The 16439-nt window shown below is 53.1% G+C and overlaps 6 protein-coding genes across 6 annotated transcripts; 3 read left to right on the forward strand and 3 right to left on the reverse strand.

Annotated features, from left to right (window-relative positions):
- Positions 1-1639: 1639 nt before the first annotated feature.
- On the forward strand, positions 1640-4630 carry BCR38DRAFT_355777 (uncharacterized protein; the record flags this gene model as incomplete). The annotated part of the gene is made up of 9 exons (XM_040856979.1): positions 1640-1753; positions 1928-1984; positions 2037-2071; positions 2141-2982; positions 3145-3202; positions 3262-3348; positions 3402-3476; positions 3541-3740; positions 3864-4630. The coding sequence occupies 9 exons, from the start codon at positions 1640-1642 to the stop codon at positions 4628-4630; spliced, it is 2235 nt and encodes a 744-aa protein (XP_040710281.1).
- Positions 4631-7239: 2609 nt separating this feature from the next.
- BCR38DRAFT_461644 (histidine phosphatase superfamily) lies at positions 7240-8805 on the forward strand (the record flags this gene model as incomplete). The annotated part of the gene is made up of 2 exons (XM_040862550.1): positions 7240-7879; positions 7982-8805. 2 exons carry the CDS (start codon positions 7240-7242, stop codon positions 8803-8805), a joined length of 1464 nt encoding a protein of 487 aa, XP_040710282.1.
- Positions 8806-8994: 189 nt separating this feature from the next.
- On the reverse strand, positions 8995-11438 carry BCR38DRAFT_450933 (major facilitator superfamily transporter). Its single transcript, XM_040861427.1, has 5 exons — positions 11074-11438; positions 10883-10989; positions 10387-10812; positions 9305-10331; positions 8995-9243 (listed from the first exon to the last, which is right to left on the reverse strand). The coding sequence occupies exons 1-5, from the start codon at positions 11117-11119 to the stop codon at positions 9134-9136; spliced, it is 1716 nt and encodes a 571-aa protein (XP_040710283.1). The 5' UTR covers positions 11120-11438; the 3' UTR covers positions 8995-9133.
- Positions 11439-12355: 917 nt separating this feature from the next.
- On the forward strand, positions 12356-12938 carry BCR38DRAFT_414452 (uncharacterized protein; the record flags this gene model as incomplete). Its single annotated transcript, XM_040858935.1, has 2 exons — positions 12356-12436; positions 12528-12938. The coding sequence occupies 2 exons, from the start codon at positions 12356-12358 to the stop codon at positions 12936-12938; spliced, it is 492 nt and encodes a 163-aa protein (XP_040710284.1).
- Positions 12939-14884: 1946 nt separating this feature from the next.
- On the reverse strand, positions 14885-15452 carry BCR38DRAFT_116399 (uncharacterized protein). Its single transcript, XM_040853429.1, has one exon. It carries the CDS (start codon positions 15341-15343, stop codon positions 15020-15022), a length of 324 nt encoding a protein of 107 aa, XP_040710285.1. The 5' UTR covers positions 15344-15452; the 3' UTR covers positions 14885-15019.
- BCR38DRAFT_116400 (uncharacterized protein) lies at positions 15453-16396 on the reverse strand. The gene has a single exon (XM_040853430.1). The coding sequence runs from the start codon at positions 16255-16257 to the stop codon at positions 15562-15564; it is 696 nt and encodes a 231-aa protein (XP_040710286.1). The 5' UTR covers positions 16258-16396; the 3' UTR covers positions 15453-15561.
- Positions 16397-16439: the final 43 nt, after the last annotated feature.

The raw sequence follows: 16439 nt of genomic DNA on the forward strand, positions 1-16439 counted from the left end.
AGATCCGAATTTCTTTTTCTTTTCCATCAAGATTATTGTTCTCAGCACTACACCCCTGACCTGCGATCTCGCGATCTCTCAATCTCTTCATGGTGGCAAACGTAACTCCGATGTCATGACCGCGTGCTTCCCGATGCGATTGACATAATGGGCACCGTCTCCCTCCAACGGGCTAAGATGGCAACAACGGCCAATTTCATGCGGTAGCATGTCATGGGCCCTTGGCTTTTTGTTCGGTGGACGAGCCCAGCCGTCTGCTGGCGCAAGGCCTGGCGTCATTTTGACATTTGACTTTCAACCCCCGCAAAGCACCGCCGTAGCGGCGCTCGGAGATAATGACGATCTCTGGAGATTATCGGTACCGCACGCCGCGCTGCACCCACATTATCGGCTATTCAGGGAGCGAGCTTACTCACCGAAAGACAACGGACGAAGTGATGACTTCCAATGGCACCCGGGTGTCGGTGTGTCGAGTGTTACCAGCCTGTCTGTCCTGTCGGCACTTCACCGGCCCCGGGCTACGGCATACCATCAATCCACAAGCAGCCGCCAACGCTGCCGTCCTAGTCTCGCTTTCGGTTGGCAGGATTCAGAACGACCTGTCAAATATGGATCGATTTTCTTCTCTGGCTAATGACGTGGTATGACGTTGAGCATTGATGCCTCTGAACTCGGAGCTTTCTGACCTTCTTTTTTATGGCCTGTCGTCATCATGGTATAAGGATGTCGACTCTAGAGCGCGGCAAGATCCTATTGTTGGGAACTCGAGATCTATCCTGGAGGTCACCCTCCCGTTTTTGCACCGGTGGCCAATACGTCGACTCTTCGGAGGGCCTCCGTATGGCTGGAAGACTTTTCTCTTTTTATGCCTGTTGGGGTAAAGTACGCAAGACTTGTTCTGCCCCATCGAGTCTACCACGGTGTCATTTATCACAGTGCTATCCGGAGTCAGTCACAGCGGCCTCACTGAACGGGGCGAGGCTCTGGGTCTCAAGTGCGCTACTGCTCCAGCAGGTTCCAGTGTGCTCGGTGTTGGTTGAGTTTATCAACCATGGGCCTTTGGAAGGTGCTGAGAGACCCTGTTTTTGGCACGCTCCGGGGAGCCGGCCAGATCGCCGTCTAAAAACCTCCGGGTCCTCCACAGAAATCCACAGAAGAGGTCATCAAACGTTGTTATTCCGCCTGCCGCGGCCCACGCCCCTCCCAAAATACACCATATCTTAATTTTACGACCTCGTGCCCGTTTCGAGACTGCCTTTCGGCCATGAGCTCACGTCAGGGAACCGTAAGGTGAAGTGCGGCACATACCTCTTTGCCAGTGCACCAGGCTATCCGGCCTTTTGGATTGCAGCTGCGTTCCCGAGAAGCGTGAGCATACAGGGAGTGGCACCGACTCTTATCGAGTTGCTCCCGAGGCGTGGCCCCCGATCAACGACCCGTTGCGCGTATTGAATCTTTTCCTCTTCTACACTACAACCCCACCCTTCTGGTTTAGGAGCCCGTCTCGTGCACATCCAGGACCTATACTCTGGGTTATTGTTATGTTATTGATGATATCGGTTTTACTCAGCAGCCCCCATCACGAGGCTACACTAGTCGAAGATTCACAGTCCAATCGGTCCCCTCTTGACAGTTGAGGATGAATCCCGAGCCCTCCTCGAACAACTCGAGTTCAACTGGTCCAGCGACGCCAACGAACAATAGAAAGGAACGAGGAGCTATCGCGGCCCAAGCCTGTGAAAATTGCCGTGCGGTCAGTCCAACGGGTTTTCCTTTTCGAGCTTTGTCTTCGGAGGTTTCTCTTTTGTCTGGGATTGGCTGAAGCAGTAGCTTCCGAGACAGGGCGGCTACCAAGGGTCATCGCTAGTTCTGCCTTTCGATGCCTGGGGAGGCAAAGTCGTTGCTGACGTCCACTCGCCAATAACAGAGGAAACAGCGTTGCTCAGAGGAACGTCCAAAATGTGCAAGTTGTACACGGATGAAGGTCAGAGCGAACATCTGCTCCCCTGATGGCGCGGAGATTGACTTTACAACAGCTCGAGTGTCGATACCGAGAACCACAACCGACCAAGTAGAAACCCAGTCCCGCAGCCAGTGGTATCCCAAAATAGTTTGTATCGTAGAGACTAACAGCACGCAGGAAAGACAAGACTCAGCTCGAAATGTTGGAGATTCTGAAGAGCATAGAAAGTTTTCAAGTCTTGGACCGACTAAAGAACATCGAAGGTGGTGTAAAGGCTTTGGTAGACAACCTCAACAGGAGCGTCCCCCCCCCTTCGGCCCCTTCGGCATACGGCCCGAGCTACTCCAATCCAGTAGCCGGCGCTTCCTCCATTACGCTCGATTCCAACCGCTCCGGGTCCTGGCAACCGTTGCCTGCATCGTTGGGTACCTCATCAGTACGCGATGACCAGTACATGTACATATCGGCGGCTTATAAGATGCTGTCGTGGCCATGCATACAACAACTAATGGAAAATTCTCCACGTGAGCTGTCAAATCTGAACCTTGGATCTCTGGACAAGGATGGATCCGTCATTATGCTGGGGCTACCAAGCCAAGGCATGTCTCTGCCGGTTGACAATCGCGATGCCATGAGCCAAGGGATGCAGAGAAGCACTCGTGCGTACAGCATGCATGCGTCTGGCCTACCTAGTGGTGCACTTCAGACTGGTGCCCTGCTGACCTGGGAGGCAATGCAACGCCACAGCAAGTCTTATTTTGACACATTCAACTTGATATATCCCTTGCTCGACCGCCCCCACTTCTACTCGCAAGTCCTACCAGCCGTTGTCAACAACGAGCTGGACGAGAGCATCAACTCGACACTCGCATGTCTTGTGTTTGCCCTGGGCGAAGTCGGCGAAGTTGGAGTTTCGGGAGAACCAATCGCGATGTATAAAGGCAGGCCGAGCGGAATCAAAGGGGGTTCGTCGCAAAGGCCGCCGGGACTGGCTCTGTTCAACGAAGCCAGGAGACGTAGTACGCAGCTCCACAGTGGTTTGTTTACTTTCTGGTCTGTTGTCTCTGGGGCAAAGTTGTCTCGTCGAGGAATCTCCCGGGCACTTTGCCACTGGACATGACATGCCCAGTCCTGTAACTGTAACCTGTTGCACTGGAAGCGGTAACTGACGGTATTCATAGTGGGCTTTAGCATGGCCGAATGCAGCCTTGAAAATGTTCAGATATATGCACTCGCCGGGTAAGTTGCCACTTTAACTATCCTCATTAGAACTGACTAACGGCTCCCCGTGGTTGTAGGCTGTATTATCAGTCGTGCTACCATCACCTTGAATACTGGCGCATGACGATATCGGCCTCTCTCGCGTGCCAAGCACTCATAATGGCGTAAGTCAAGACGCATCCAACGAGCTGTGTGTAGTTGACTAACTTTAGTCCAGTAAGCCCGAGGAACTGGCATCACCCCAAGTCGATCTGATACGAAGGGTGTTCTGGCACTGTTCGATCACGGAAACGTATAACATCTATTCCAGGTCATCCAGGTCAACCAGGTCCTTGGCAATTGCTGATGATACGTAGATGCTTGTACCTGGAACTGAACCTACCGACCACGGGTTTGGATAAATTTGAGGATCGAGTTGGGCTGCCCGTCTTCAGCTCTGGGACTTTCTCCGAGGAAGATTACATGTGCAACCAAGCTTCACACTACAAGGAGCACTTTGCATCGCAGACTGTGCTTCGAAGGCTGTCGGTCGAATTCCATGCCACATTAAATAATGGTATGTTCCAAGTTGTTTATTCTTTCTAAATCTTGCGTCCAATTGTGGACATCAACAAATTCGGGTACCACTTATGCACGTGACTCTTGTTTCTCCCAAAGCCAGTCCGCTAAAATCTTCAAGCTCTCGGTCTTGTCAATTTACAATTCCCCGGTGTCGCACCCGAACCAACAAGTGCCACGATCGCGGCCACCACAGTAAAGCAGTTGGCCATGCAGCTCGACCAGTGGCGTGGCATGCTCCCCACGGGCATGCCATGGCCAGAAGATCGGCCAAGCCCCCTGCCCGTGAGCCCGGATCCCTACAGTCAGCCTCTCCAGTCCATCCAGTCCATGTACCCCCCTCCACCGCCGCCGCCGCACCCCCACCAAAAGGTAACACCCCTCCTGCCCTCGGACTTCGCCTTCACCGCCGACCTCGACTCCGAGCCGGCCGCATACCCCTTCACGGCTGACATCCAGGCCGCCAATCTCCGCTCCCGGTACTACTACGTCAAGTACCTGATCCACCGCCCCTTCATCTTCAAGGCGCTCCACCACCCGACGCAAATGACGCAGGATGACGCCGACGGCGTCGCCACATGCTTGCGCACCATCCTGCTCTGGCCCATCGCCATGGCCCCCGTGCGCAGCCAGAAGCGCCTCATTCCGTGTCTGTTCTTCTGGACGCAGAACTTTCTGGGCATCCTGATTATACTGCACCTGTCCCAACAGGTCCCTATCCTCATCAAGATTAGGACGGAGATGCTGGGTGAGGCATTCGATGTCGATGCCAGGGTCACCACGCAGCTGTATCTGGATTGGATAAGAGATTTGAAGGATTCAGACCCGACGGCGAGGTGGTGCTGGACTGTGTTAAAAGGGTTTTATGGGCCATTGGATGATTTATGAGAAGGGGAGGGCGGTAGTAGGGATGGGACTGGTAGGGGCGTATACTGACAGTGTCATTTGTGCGTGTATATGGGTTTATATTTGTGTCAGGAGTTGAGGGTGTTGTATGCCAAAAGTATGTGGGTTGCATATATCAGGGCTGCGGGCATCTGCTCAGGTTTGACTGAAACCGAGTGGGCAGTAGGAAAAAGAAAAAGACAGGAAGTCGTTGAAGGCACGCATTACGATCAGTGGAGGTTGGTCGTGAGAACGGGTAGTTATTTATGCCGAAGAGGGTGTGCTCGGATTGCATATGTGCATTCAACGGGGTGTTTGTTTGGGTTTCACTTCAGCCCTCAGGGACGGGAAGGACGGGATTTGAGGAATGCATCATATCACTTCTTTACTTCGAGAAAGAACTTCCTGAATTCGTCGAGGGATGTCTACTTCACGAGATGCAAGCCCTAATGAAAGAAATCTTGCAGACTCTTTATGAGGCAGACAGACGGTGTGGCGGTGGGACGGAATAGGGATATGCCCAGCAGGAGGAAGCTGTCGAATATCACGTGTGTCCAATCGAGTAGTCAGAAGTGCGTAAGATTGTATATGAATGAGGTGTGTTGTTCTCTGTGCTCTCGAACTCCCGTTGCTCTGTCTTTTATAGATTCTTTAGAACATATCGGAGGTACATTGTTCAGGTATCTGACCCCTAAGTGGACAGTAACTTTGGTGTTACTTTTGGGAAAGGGGTTCCTTTCGCCTTCTGAACTTTAAGTGACAATAGTCTTCTCTAGTACCATATTATTTCTGAACCTAGGAACCAGGTGCCCTATCTGACAGAAGCGTGTCGAGAAGGAAGGTCGTAATGGGACGGAAAGCTACATAACCAGATGCTGCTCTGTGAGTGCACGTGTGTTTTGCATCGAGTGTTTACGCAATGGAAACTCCTGAATGAAAGTAAAAGTGTCTCTTCTTCCTCTTGATTTTCTGTGGGTTCGGAGTGCAAAGGAGCTTGCTGAACTTCGCGTTGGATCGGGTACTTAGTAAGACGCAAATTTTCTACCACGATTTGTCAGACTGGTAGAGTATGTTTCCGGTCGCTGCATCCCAAGTATGAACTCGATGGACTCGTTGCTAGCGGCGGGATCAGTACCTACCTGTCGGACTCAGGGTTCCCCCACGCCACGGCGTTTCTGACGGCGGATCGAACCGTTGAGATGACTCGGCGCCGGGTCTCGGCCTCGGTCTCAGCCTCGCCCACGTTGTGTATCGGGGCAAAAGGAACGCAAAGTCTCATAGATCGAAGCCCCGAAATACTTTTAGTCTCATCACCGAGGTGCCAGCGGAGATGGTTTTATGCATAAATTGACCTGCACTCGAGGTTCATTTGGTATCCAGCTCCAAGGCATACGTAGTGCCAAACCATCACTGATCACTGTAATGTTTACCTCTCAGTCTCATCATCTCTTTACCAACGGAACGATCAAGACAGAGATGGTCAGGGACTAACTCCGATCTACCGACTAATAAGCGTGACGGATGTTGGCACGGCTGCTAAACTCTTTTCGGAATACAATGGGCTACGCACCAGTACCTTTGCACATACTAGCAGACCCATCGCCAGCCAGTATGGTGTCGGCGCGCATATGCAGAGGCAATCTAAGGTCAGCGAGGTATCACTTACATGGACGTATTTCCACATTACCAGAAAGTGTTTAGCGACTATGTCAGTATCCCCCAATCACCGGTGCCAACATCCACTACGCTGATAAGAAATGCAATTCCCCGACTTCCGGGCTTTGCGCAGTATATCACCAGCCGCAGCGTATCGGCTCGACTCTCCATCTCGGGCAATTCCCCCACCTCGCGCAATTGCAGCACCTTTTGGTAAGAAAAAGATGCTGTTCCTGGCCTAGTCTGATCCCATGCGGAGCCGAAGTTCGGGCAAATGTCCGACTGCTAACTCGTTGTTGCTCCGTATGAACCAAGCTGCTCCAGCGCTAATAAAACAAGCTTGTAGTCCATCTTATAGCCGGGGGGCCCAGCAGAATGTTACCTCGACCCCGCCCAAGCCCGAAGTTGCTTTGCCGTGGTTCGTTCATACGATTATCAGGATGCTTACCACGTGCATTACCTTAAAACTATCACCCGCATGGTGCCGGATTTTAGTTCCCCTTGAGGGCCTCCCGCATGCACACCTAGTATACTACCACCCACATAGCTGTGTAAGCTGTCAAGCTAAGTCCAGGTCGGAAAATGCTCCTTGGGTTGCTGGCTTCGGGGAGAGCCTCATTGGTCGGACTTCCCTGCAAGATTGCAACGAGGGCGCTCCGTTCCGCTATCGCCCATCGCTTGACGGGCCTGGGTTCACGATGGAGGACTCGATGGATGCCGAACGGAACGGACGGGTAGCTATCAAGATGGGGGGAGTGGCGATTCGATTATCAATGGCTTTCTCGAACATCATCTCCTCGGAAAACCTGCTCTTTAATTGCGCTCTCCTCTGTCGAGGTGTCTCTCTTACATCTTCTGCTCCAACCAGTCTGTCTGTTCAGAGGTCCGAGAAGCCAGACTTTTAAGCCAACCAAACATCTTCGACCAGCGGCAACTCCCCCACCGGCCAGCCCATCATGGCGTCCAAACTAGCGACCCTTCTATCCCTAGTCTCCCTCCTAGCACCCAGCACCGCCGCCGCCGAGACCGTGCTAGGCGTCTACATCTTCCACCGGCACGGCGACCGTACGCCCAAATCCCTCGGCAACGTGAACCTGACTGCGCTAGGCGCAGACCAAGTCTACCAATCCGGATCCTACTATCGCTCCCGCTACGTCTCCTCCTCCTCCAGCTCCCCCATCCTGGGCCTGCAGCCCGACATCGCCGACACAGAACAAGTCGCCATCAGCGCCGCGGCCGACGCCGTGTTGCAAAACTCAGCTTTCTCCTTCCTTCAGGGTGTGTACCCGCCTGCCGGGACAGCAGGCGCACAGGAGCTCGCCAACGGGTCGACGGTCCAGGGACCGTTGGGGGGGTATCAGTACGTACCTGTGAATTTGGTGGTGAGCGCGACGACAAGCGCCGATGCCGAGAGCAGCGAGTGGTTGCAGGGCGGGAGCGGGTGCGGGAAGGCGGTCGTGAGCTCGAACAATTATTTCGTGTCGAGTGAGTATAAGACGACATACAATGAGACGGCAGATTTCTACCAGGCGTTGTTGCCGGTGATTAATGGGACGTTCGGGGAGAGCAAGGCGAATTTTAAGAACGCCTATACGAGTAAGTCTACCCTTCTTGCTTTCCTCCGACCCCCTCCCATCCGCGAGGATAAAATTGTCAGGCAAGGGGAGTTAATGAATCCGACTAACACGGGGGAAACAGTCTTTGACCTTGTAAACGTAGCCACCATCCACAACAAAACCATACCCTCCTCCTCCCTGCTCACAAACAGCACCCTTGACGATCTGAAATGGTACGCCAACACGCACGAATGGAACCTTGCTTACAACGCCTCGGACCCCATCCGCGCCGTCGCCGGCATGACCCTCGCGGGGCAAATCCTCGCGGCACTGAACGCGACCCTTACCGGCGAAAGCGCCACGCCCTTCAACGTCCAATTCGGTGCCTACGCTAGCTTCCTGTCCTTCTTCGGCCTGGCGCAAATGCCCGCCATCAGTGAGGACTTCACCGGCGTCGTCGACTACGCGTCCTCCATGGTTTTCGAGCTCGTGACCAACTCCAGTGTCTCTTCAGGGGGAAGCTACCCGAGCAATGATGACGTGTCCGTCCGTTTCCTCTTCGTCAACGGCTCGGCGGGCCTCGTAGAGCCGCAGGCCTACCCGTTGTTCGGACGCCAGGAGACCGAACTCCCCTGGTCGACCTTCGTCACCGAGATGAACAAGTTCGCCGTCGCCGATACCAAGTCGTGGTGCGCGGCGTGCGGCAATTCGACGGGCGTCTGTGCTTCTTCTGCTTCTAGCTCAGGGGGGGATGCGTCGACGAGCTCTACAGGTGGCAGTGACCGCGGGAACGGCATCTCTTTGCCGGTTGCTGGTGTCATCGGCGCCCTCGTCACATTGGTTGTCATTCTCGGCATCGAGGGGCTGGTCTACGCCATTGCTGGGCTGAAGCTCGTCAAGAAGTCGACGCTGGCGGGCGCGACGGCAACGAGTGGTGGTGCAGGGGTTGCCGGATCCAAGGCTTAGTTGGGGGTTATGATTGAAAGAAGGGCGGAAAGAAGATTAACTGTCCGCATTAATCGGAGACATGCTTCCAATGATGAAACCTATTCATTCGGTTCTGGAGTGATGAGATAGAGCGTAACGATATCTCTGGAGCTAGCTACTCAAGTAGGTCACGACTGTTATGAGACAAAATCATTCATTCTTTGAAATTGTTCATTTGTACAGCTGTTCTCCCATAGCCGTAAGGATCGTGGTCATGTGTACACCATTACACAAACTGAACCCGACTTGATAAGTGGTTCCGCTAAGCATTTTGAAACTGGGTGCGCTGTCCAACCTGTACCTACTATTACTTCTTCCGATGAAATACCTTGTTCAACCAATCAGAGGACCTGTCAACCGTCATGGCAATGATATCATGACGATAGAAAAAACTCCGGTTGCGCTTCCCGTAAATATCTAGACTTCATGTCAGCAAGAAACCTGCGCAACTGGGCTGGGAGGAACAGGGAGGACCTACACATAGGAATACTCAGCAAACAAACCACAACCTGCACGGAAGCCAACACATGAAACGTCTCCTCAATACCACCATACACCAGCCACTCATAAGCCTTGAATGTCAGCCCAAAACTGAACATATTCTTGAAAATAATCAAACACGTGAACCCCTCGACCGCCAGGTCGCGGTACGCATCAACAATGTACAGCGAGCTAGCCACAGCCCCGATAACCATGCCACAGACCTCGAACCCGAAAAACATAATGGGCACAACCCAATGATTTGCGCCCGTCAGCGTCCCCTGACTCGTGACCGCGAAGCCATACAGGCCCATGCAGCCAAACACGAGCTGCGGGATGACCAACAAAATGCGGAACTCTGGCTCGTAGACGCCGCCGTTGCGGCGCGTGAGGTACTTCGCACTCCAGTCGGCGAGGCCGCCCGCGATGGCAAAGCCGAGGAGGGCGCCGACAAAGGGTCCCAAGTAGGCGTACCCTGTGGAGACTTCGTTCCAGAATAGGGGCGGGCCTAGGAAGATGGCGGCGAGGACGACACCGATGAAGACAGTCCAGCCAATCATGGTGCCTTGGATAAGGCAAGCCCACAGGAAGGCGGGTTGGACGAATAGGGGGAGGGGCCGGAAGAGCAGCCGGAAGAAACTATCATCGGTTTTGCGCCCGTCGAAGAGCGCGAGGGATTGGACGAAGGTCTTTTTCTTATAGTCGACGTGGGTGCCGTTCGTTGTTATCGATGACGGGTTGGTGTTCGAGGTGGCATCCTGTTTCTTCAGATCGTCGGAACTTCCGTTGTGTCCTGACGTTGTAGCGGCGGTGCCCATGTCGGTGTTCAGAGCGGCATCGCGACGGAACGCCGTTTCGGGGCAGAACAGGACCAGGGCCACAAGGCAGACGGCCAGGAAGATGGAGACGAGGTAGAAGGTCCACCACCATCCGATGGTGTGCGTGATCTTGCCAACCAGGACGGGCGTGAAAAAGGCGCCCCCGAACACAGCCAAGTTGGTAAAGGCCATGCGCTTGCCTCGTTCCTTGACCCGATCATCAGCACTGCCGCTAGACACCCCGATACTGGGCTAGACTTACATGGACGAAATACAGATCCCCCACCGCGGCATTCACCAAACTTTCAAACGGGGCCGTCCCGACCCCTTGTATAATCCGCGACCACAGGAAACTTGTGTAATTCTTCCCCACGGCGCCTCCCCACGCGCTCGACCCGATCGTTATGAGCGTCCCCAATATAAAAAGATGCCTTTTACCCCATATCCTCCCGCTCGGCACGAAAAAGAATCCCGCGAACCCCACGCCCAGCAAAAAATACCCCGTCAGCAGCGCAATGCGCGTGAAGTCGAGCCCAAACCATAGCGATAAAGTCAGCGTGTTGGCAGCGAGGATGGGACCCAGTGCTGTCGCGAAGATGGCCGTGAGCGAGAGGATGAGCGTGATCACATCACGGCGCCAGAGCGGCCAGTTGAGGGGATCGTTGGGATCGTCGGAGGGTTGCGGGTGCTATGAACAAGCAAGACAAGAACCGTCAGCTGTGAGGCCCATGCTACCAGGTTCGATGAAGTCGCCTTACCAGTACTATCGGCGCCGATCCGCTCGTGTCGCACTTCAAGCCCCGCGCCGCATCTAACGTGTCGGCGGTCTGCGGTCGGTCCGGGTCGTCGAAGTAACGCGTCGTACCTGCGGGCTTTTGTATTAGCTAGGCTGCTCGGTGTCGTATCACGCGTCCAAAGGTACTGCTTTAGAAGAGCCAAAAGCGCATACCTGGTACATGGTCCAGGACCTTATCTTCAAGAATACCCAACCCCATGATAGTCGTCGGTCCTCTTGTAGGTCCAATTCTTCACATGGCTAGAATCGCAGAACGAATCCCAACCTGGTCACCTCATGGACCTTATGCGAAGATTATGGGTGGCGCCGTTCCGATTTACAGTTTGCACGGCGGCTGAATGCGACTTAGTGGCCCTCATCGCCCCAATTGGGTTACGTTGGGGGCCAGGACTTGATTTCCGGCCACGCCGGTGGTGCGATACGCTGTGGTCAATCGAGTCCGTATGATATCAGGCTTGATGACTCAATTACTTGTTGTCATGTCATGTCTGTATCCTCTTCTTTTGATTGTGGTTCCCTGCTAATATTGATTCATCTCGCAATCTTGTCATTTCACAAGCTCCGTTGTTGATATGAAGAATGTATTAAGGTTTTTTAGAGTTTGGAATCATCTTATCTCAAATGAAGGATATACACAGGAGCTTGCATTTTTACCAACCGACCAACCCACCAAGCTGCTTTTTCTTGTGCCTGATATCAGTCTGATGCGACACTGCTGAGCTCTGGCTCTATATTCTGGAATCAACGTTCTTCACAGCCCGTGTGATTTCACGTATATTATCTTGCTTGCGCTTGTTGTTACAGGTGCGAGACACCCCATGGGGAAGTCGCATGTCGACCCGCTTCCGCATGAGCTCTCCGCTTTTCAAGCATAACAACTATATTCCTCTTCCTACGCATGACACTATGGGCGAGACTGAAGCTTGTACGCTGTATTGGAGAGCCATTATCGCAAAAAGTTATTGATTTGCCAGGTTTATACTGAGCAACGGCCTATGAATCAGCTACCATCGACCCATACCAAGCAGAAGAAAGGGTCCCTGATAACACAAAAGAAACTTCTCAGCAACAGTCCGGTGGTTCCTGAGATTCCCGTGGCGTCAATTCAATCCCCGCATGCCACGGAGAGCCATTGTTAATTGGATCTGTCGTCTCCGAGAAATCCGAACTGCTTTTAGATCAACCCCTGACAGACAGGCGGATGGGAATGGTGGGGTCCAATAATACTACCCTCCTCAGCTCATGGGATTTAAGTGCAATGGTCTGATAGCCAGCAGCTTGTCTCATTTAAGCTTCCGCACTTCCCGCCGCCTCTCGAGCCAGCGAACCAATTGTCATCTCAAATGCTGTTGTGCTGCTGTCAATTGAATCGGGTACTCGAGTGATTCAAAGTGTAGAGTCAGTCAGCCAGTCAGATAGTCATCACCCGTCAATCATGATGAAGCCCCTCTTCACAATCGTCGCCCTCGCCGGTCTGGCATCTGTCCAGGCCCAGGATGAACTCCCCACGTGCGCAGTAGGTTTTCTTTCTTCTCGCAGCTCTATACCCATTCCGTCTACTTACCGCATGTGCGACGTTCATCGCTAACGCCCATCGTCTTGTTCAGCAAAGCTGCGTAACCCAACTCACCACGGGCTCCCAAATCGGTGGCTGCCCCAGCCTAGACATCAAGTGCATCTGCTCAGCCGACGCCTTCCTGGCCAATATCGCCTGCTGTCTAGCGGGCGTCTGCAGCACCGCCGACCAGGAAGCCTCGGTCCAGTACGCTAAGAACCTGTGCACCACCGCGGGAGTCACCGTCCCGGATGCGGTTGTGTGCGCTTCGGCTTCTGGGACGGCTTCTGGGACTGCTTCGGGGACGGCTGCTTCGACGGGAACGGTGCCATCAGGGACGGCTGCTTCCACGACCGCCTCAGGGTCGGCGGCCACTGCTACGGCTACGGGAGCGGCTCCTACGACGGGTTCGGGGATGGTTGGGGTGGTTGGAGGGCTGCTTGCTGCTTTGGCCTTGTTGTGAGCGTGAGCTTGGAAAGCTATAAGCTAGCAGAGAGCCAATGTCGCCCTGATGTTAAAAGAATATATGTCGATTCCAAGTGAGCGTAGGATGGGCTCATTGAAAGTGGGAATCGTCACAGGTTTGGAAGACTCCGCTTCCCGCTGTATCGGTGGAATATAGGACAACCAGATTGCCTTTCACGAGAATAGTTCGACGTGTGACTGTACGTTACAGCAGAATGAGGATTATATGTGGCGTACGTCATGAGAATTAATGATAATTCCAGAGCAGTCACCATATGGTTTCACTTATCTACTGACACTCACTCCGTCGCTCCCAAAGTTGATGAGTAAGGTGCAACACGTGTCGTTGAACTGAACAATGGGCGACGATCACCGACTGACACCTATAACCTTCTTCTCATCCACCAGAAACCTTGAGGTCGATTGGTCCCACTCCAAGGTTAACGCGCATGCTGGTGGAATGTCTTACAATTTCGACGACAACCTTCTTTACGCTGGGATTCAAAGTGTCAGTGAGTTTTTAACCTTTGAAATGTCCAAGTGTAAGTAAAAAAGTCCGCGTATAAGGGACTGAGAGCTGACCCGCACGAAAATCCAGTCCGTGGGCTAACCTGACGCTTGCGGTTGAACCTTCCGAGCACATACACACATACATCCACTTCATCGCCCAAGGAACAAGGCTGGACGAAAATGGCAATTGTCACGATTCTCTGGAACATGCGGAAGAGCTTCTACTTCTTCTGCTAGAGTTCGATAGGGCCATGGCGTTATCTGAATCGTCACCACGGCATTTACAGGCGGGGACTATACGACGGGATGCGCCTAGCTGCGAGCCTCCACAGAAGGGCCTCGGAAATACAGCTCTGCTGGTTCCATCGCGTCGGGATGCAGGTGACTGCTCCCGATTTCCTCATGCTCTCTTTTCCCGCCCCTGTTGTTGTTTGCTGTGATGAGGTGACAAGCAGGGAAACCCGGATCACATCAGCATCGACGTAAAGGTTAACTAATTGAACATGGAAGACCGTCCTTGCTTGGCTCGTCAAAGATAGATTAGTCGTCGGCGAGGTTGACCAGGACCGACCGGACCTCCTTCGACCTTGTCCGATTTTTGGTTTCGTTTCTGGACCCTACGCCTTCGAGAACAGAAAAACATGGGAGGGCATGGGAGGGCTGATCAGCCTGGTCTAGACAATTTAGTGTTCATTGTGCATGATGCAGGGACAGATGTCTGTGCTCACGTAAACGCATTTGCCCATTACCGTTCTGTGATAGGACGTGGCGCCGTGTTTCTCCATCACATCACAGAGCCTCGTGTGCTAGCCAATAGGGAAGTCGGGAAAAGGTAATCACGCTGGTAAGACGATAAAGGTATCGCCTTGGTGGTCTTCTCTCGTTGTCCGAAAAGAAGATGGGACGAGCGCTCTGACATTGGTACGAAACGGATTGGATGTTTGGAACAAGACTCGCTAGGGGTGGATTATTGGAGCATCTGGACTCGAGCCCTTTGAGCTTTGACTTCGGTCTGCTTGGGTCAGTCACACAGGCTGTGTGACGTGACAGGGAACATCATGGAAGAAGGGAACGAAGCTTCCTCTGGTCATGTCCGAGAAAACGGTACATGAGGCGTCTTTCCCCGTGGGTCAACCATCAATTTCAAGCAAATCTAAAGACATAGAGACACTAGTCGCGCCATCGAACGACTATGAGTCGAGAAAGCTCCGCAGCCCACTATTGGTGGAAAGGGTTATCCTGGACTATAGGCATCTTGGCGTCGGTGACGAGACGGTGGGCGGCTGTCAAAGCTGTTAGTTCTAAAGCCCAAATGCCCAAATGACCCCAACTGGGTGCCCAATACACAGCAAGACGTCTGAGCCTCGAGGTCCAAACTCAAAAAGCCCATAGCCAGGCATCGTCGTGATTATGTCTGAAAGCTGCCCTAGCCGCTTCTGGCCGAGCAACACCCGCGTTGTCAGACCCGACCGCCAGCCGTCGAATTGTGTTGGCGCTCGGCTTTGGCACTGCCTCTCACATCATTCCGATTCGTATCGCTCTCGCTAGCTTCAAGACTTTGTCCACTTGTCACACCCTCTGGCGTGTAGGGACTGTATGGTCACGCCGACTGTATCTCATGCTATTCCGAGTTCTGATCGACCTGATGTTGTTTCTATCCCTAAATCCCACACAATATAGTGGGCTTGGGTTACTGCCGCGGCATAATGGGAACCCGACCGGTATCATCGGGAGTCTGGATGGGTATAACCGCCAAGATGCACATGTCAACCCACGATCCGACTTTGACATCAGACACCCGGGCACTTCACCGTAGGAGAGACTACCATTCGGAATAAACTCGCCAGTGGTAGTGAGGCGGACGAAGGAAAGGAGAGCGGAGCCGCAACGCATGAGGTCCACCCCGAACTCGACGGCGGCGCGGTTGTTGCACCGCTGCGGAGGGTACTTGATCAACGACACGACATTTCTAAGGCTCACTCATGCGGGATATCCATTCGCATGGTGTTTTGCAGGACTAGAGAAAGTCCGGCCCTGGCTGGCTTGCATCAACCTGGAGTGGATCTCTCGGTAGGGCCCAAATCCGACCTGTCACTTTGTGCCCAGCGAGCTTATGAGCTTGTGTTATTAATCAATCCATGCGCGATCAATCCATAGGCGATTTCCCGCATCGTATCAGAGCAGAGGATCCCCGAAGGAATGGGGATTGCATGGTTGAGAAAACTTCGTACAGACAAACTGGCCAGTTGTAGGTTGGTTAGGGCTGTCGTCTGAATCGTATACAATCCAGGTTGGTTAGGATCGAAGTCACATTGCACCACCGCAGGACTCAGAATGATATCTCTGCAACCCCAGAGTTGCAGGTGCAGTTGCAGTTTTAAGCCGCCGTCAGGCGTCCAGACAGGGGGGTTTACAGGGGGTTGATTGGGCTGCCAGATCGGCCATCTGAGAGTCCTGAACTGGACCCCAAATGAAGCCCACCGGTTTATAAGCTGTATTGTGGTATAGCGTGTAGTATACGACGGTGAACGGTATATCGGCAGTACACCTACTCGCCGCTTCGCCGTGTTGCATGTGCTTGTTTGCTGGGATGGGGGGCTTCTGATACCTGGTCTTGGTGTTGGTCTAGGATGTTGTTCGAAACCCGAGTTCCGGACCAGCACTTGCGTGAGTAGTGTACTATCACCCAGCTCGTATTTCTTGAGATTGGCATTCAGAGTGTTGTGTCTTCCGGCCCCGTGCGATCTCGCGATGGGACTATGGTATGCAATCAAGCTGGTCGGCCATCCGGGTGTGACTGGATCCATTAAACAAGATGTATCCCAGTTTCCGACCGACCAGCCCGCATCATCCTAGGACACTATACTGGGTCTTTTATACCTTTCCATCATCAGCAATATCTAAAGTCTTCCATAGAAAATTAGGCAACTGCTTAGCTATGAGTCCTTTATTAAAAAAGAACTCTCGCTGGTGAGCTGAGGCTGATACA

Source organism: Pseudomassariella vexata (genome assembly GCF_002105095.1).
Source record: "Pseudomassariella vexata strain CBS 129021 chromosome Unknown BCR38scaffold_22, whole genome shotgun sequence".
NCBI classification, from domain to species: domain Eukaryota; kingdom Fungi; phylum Ascomycota; class Sordariomycetes; order Amphisphaeriales; family Pseudomassariaceae; genus Pseudomassariella; species Pseudomassariella vexata.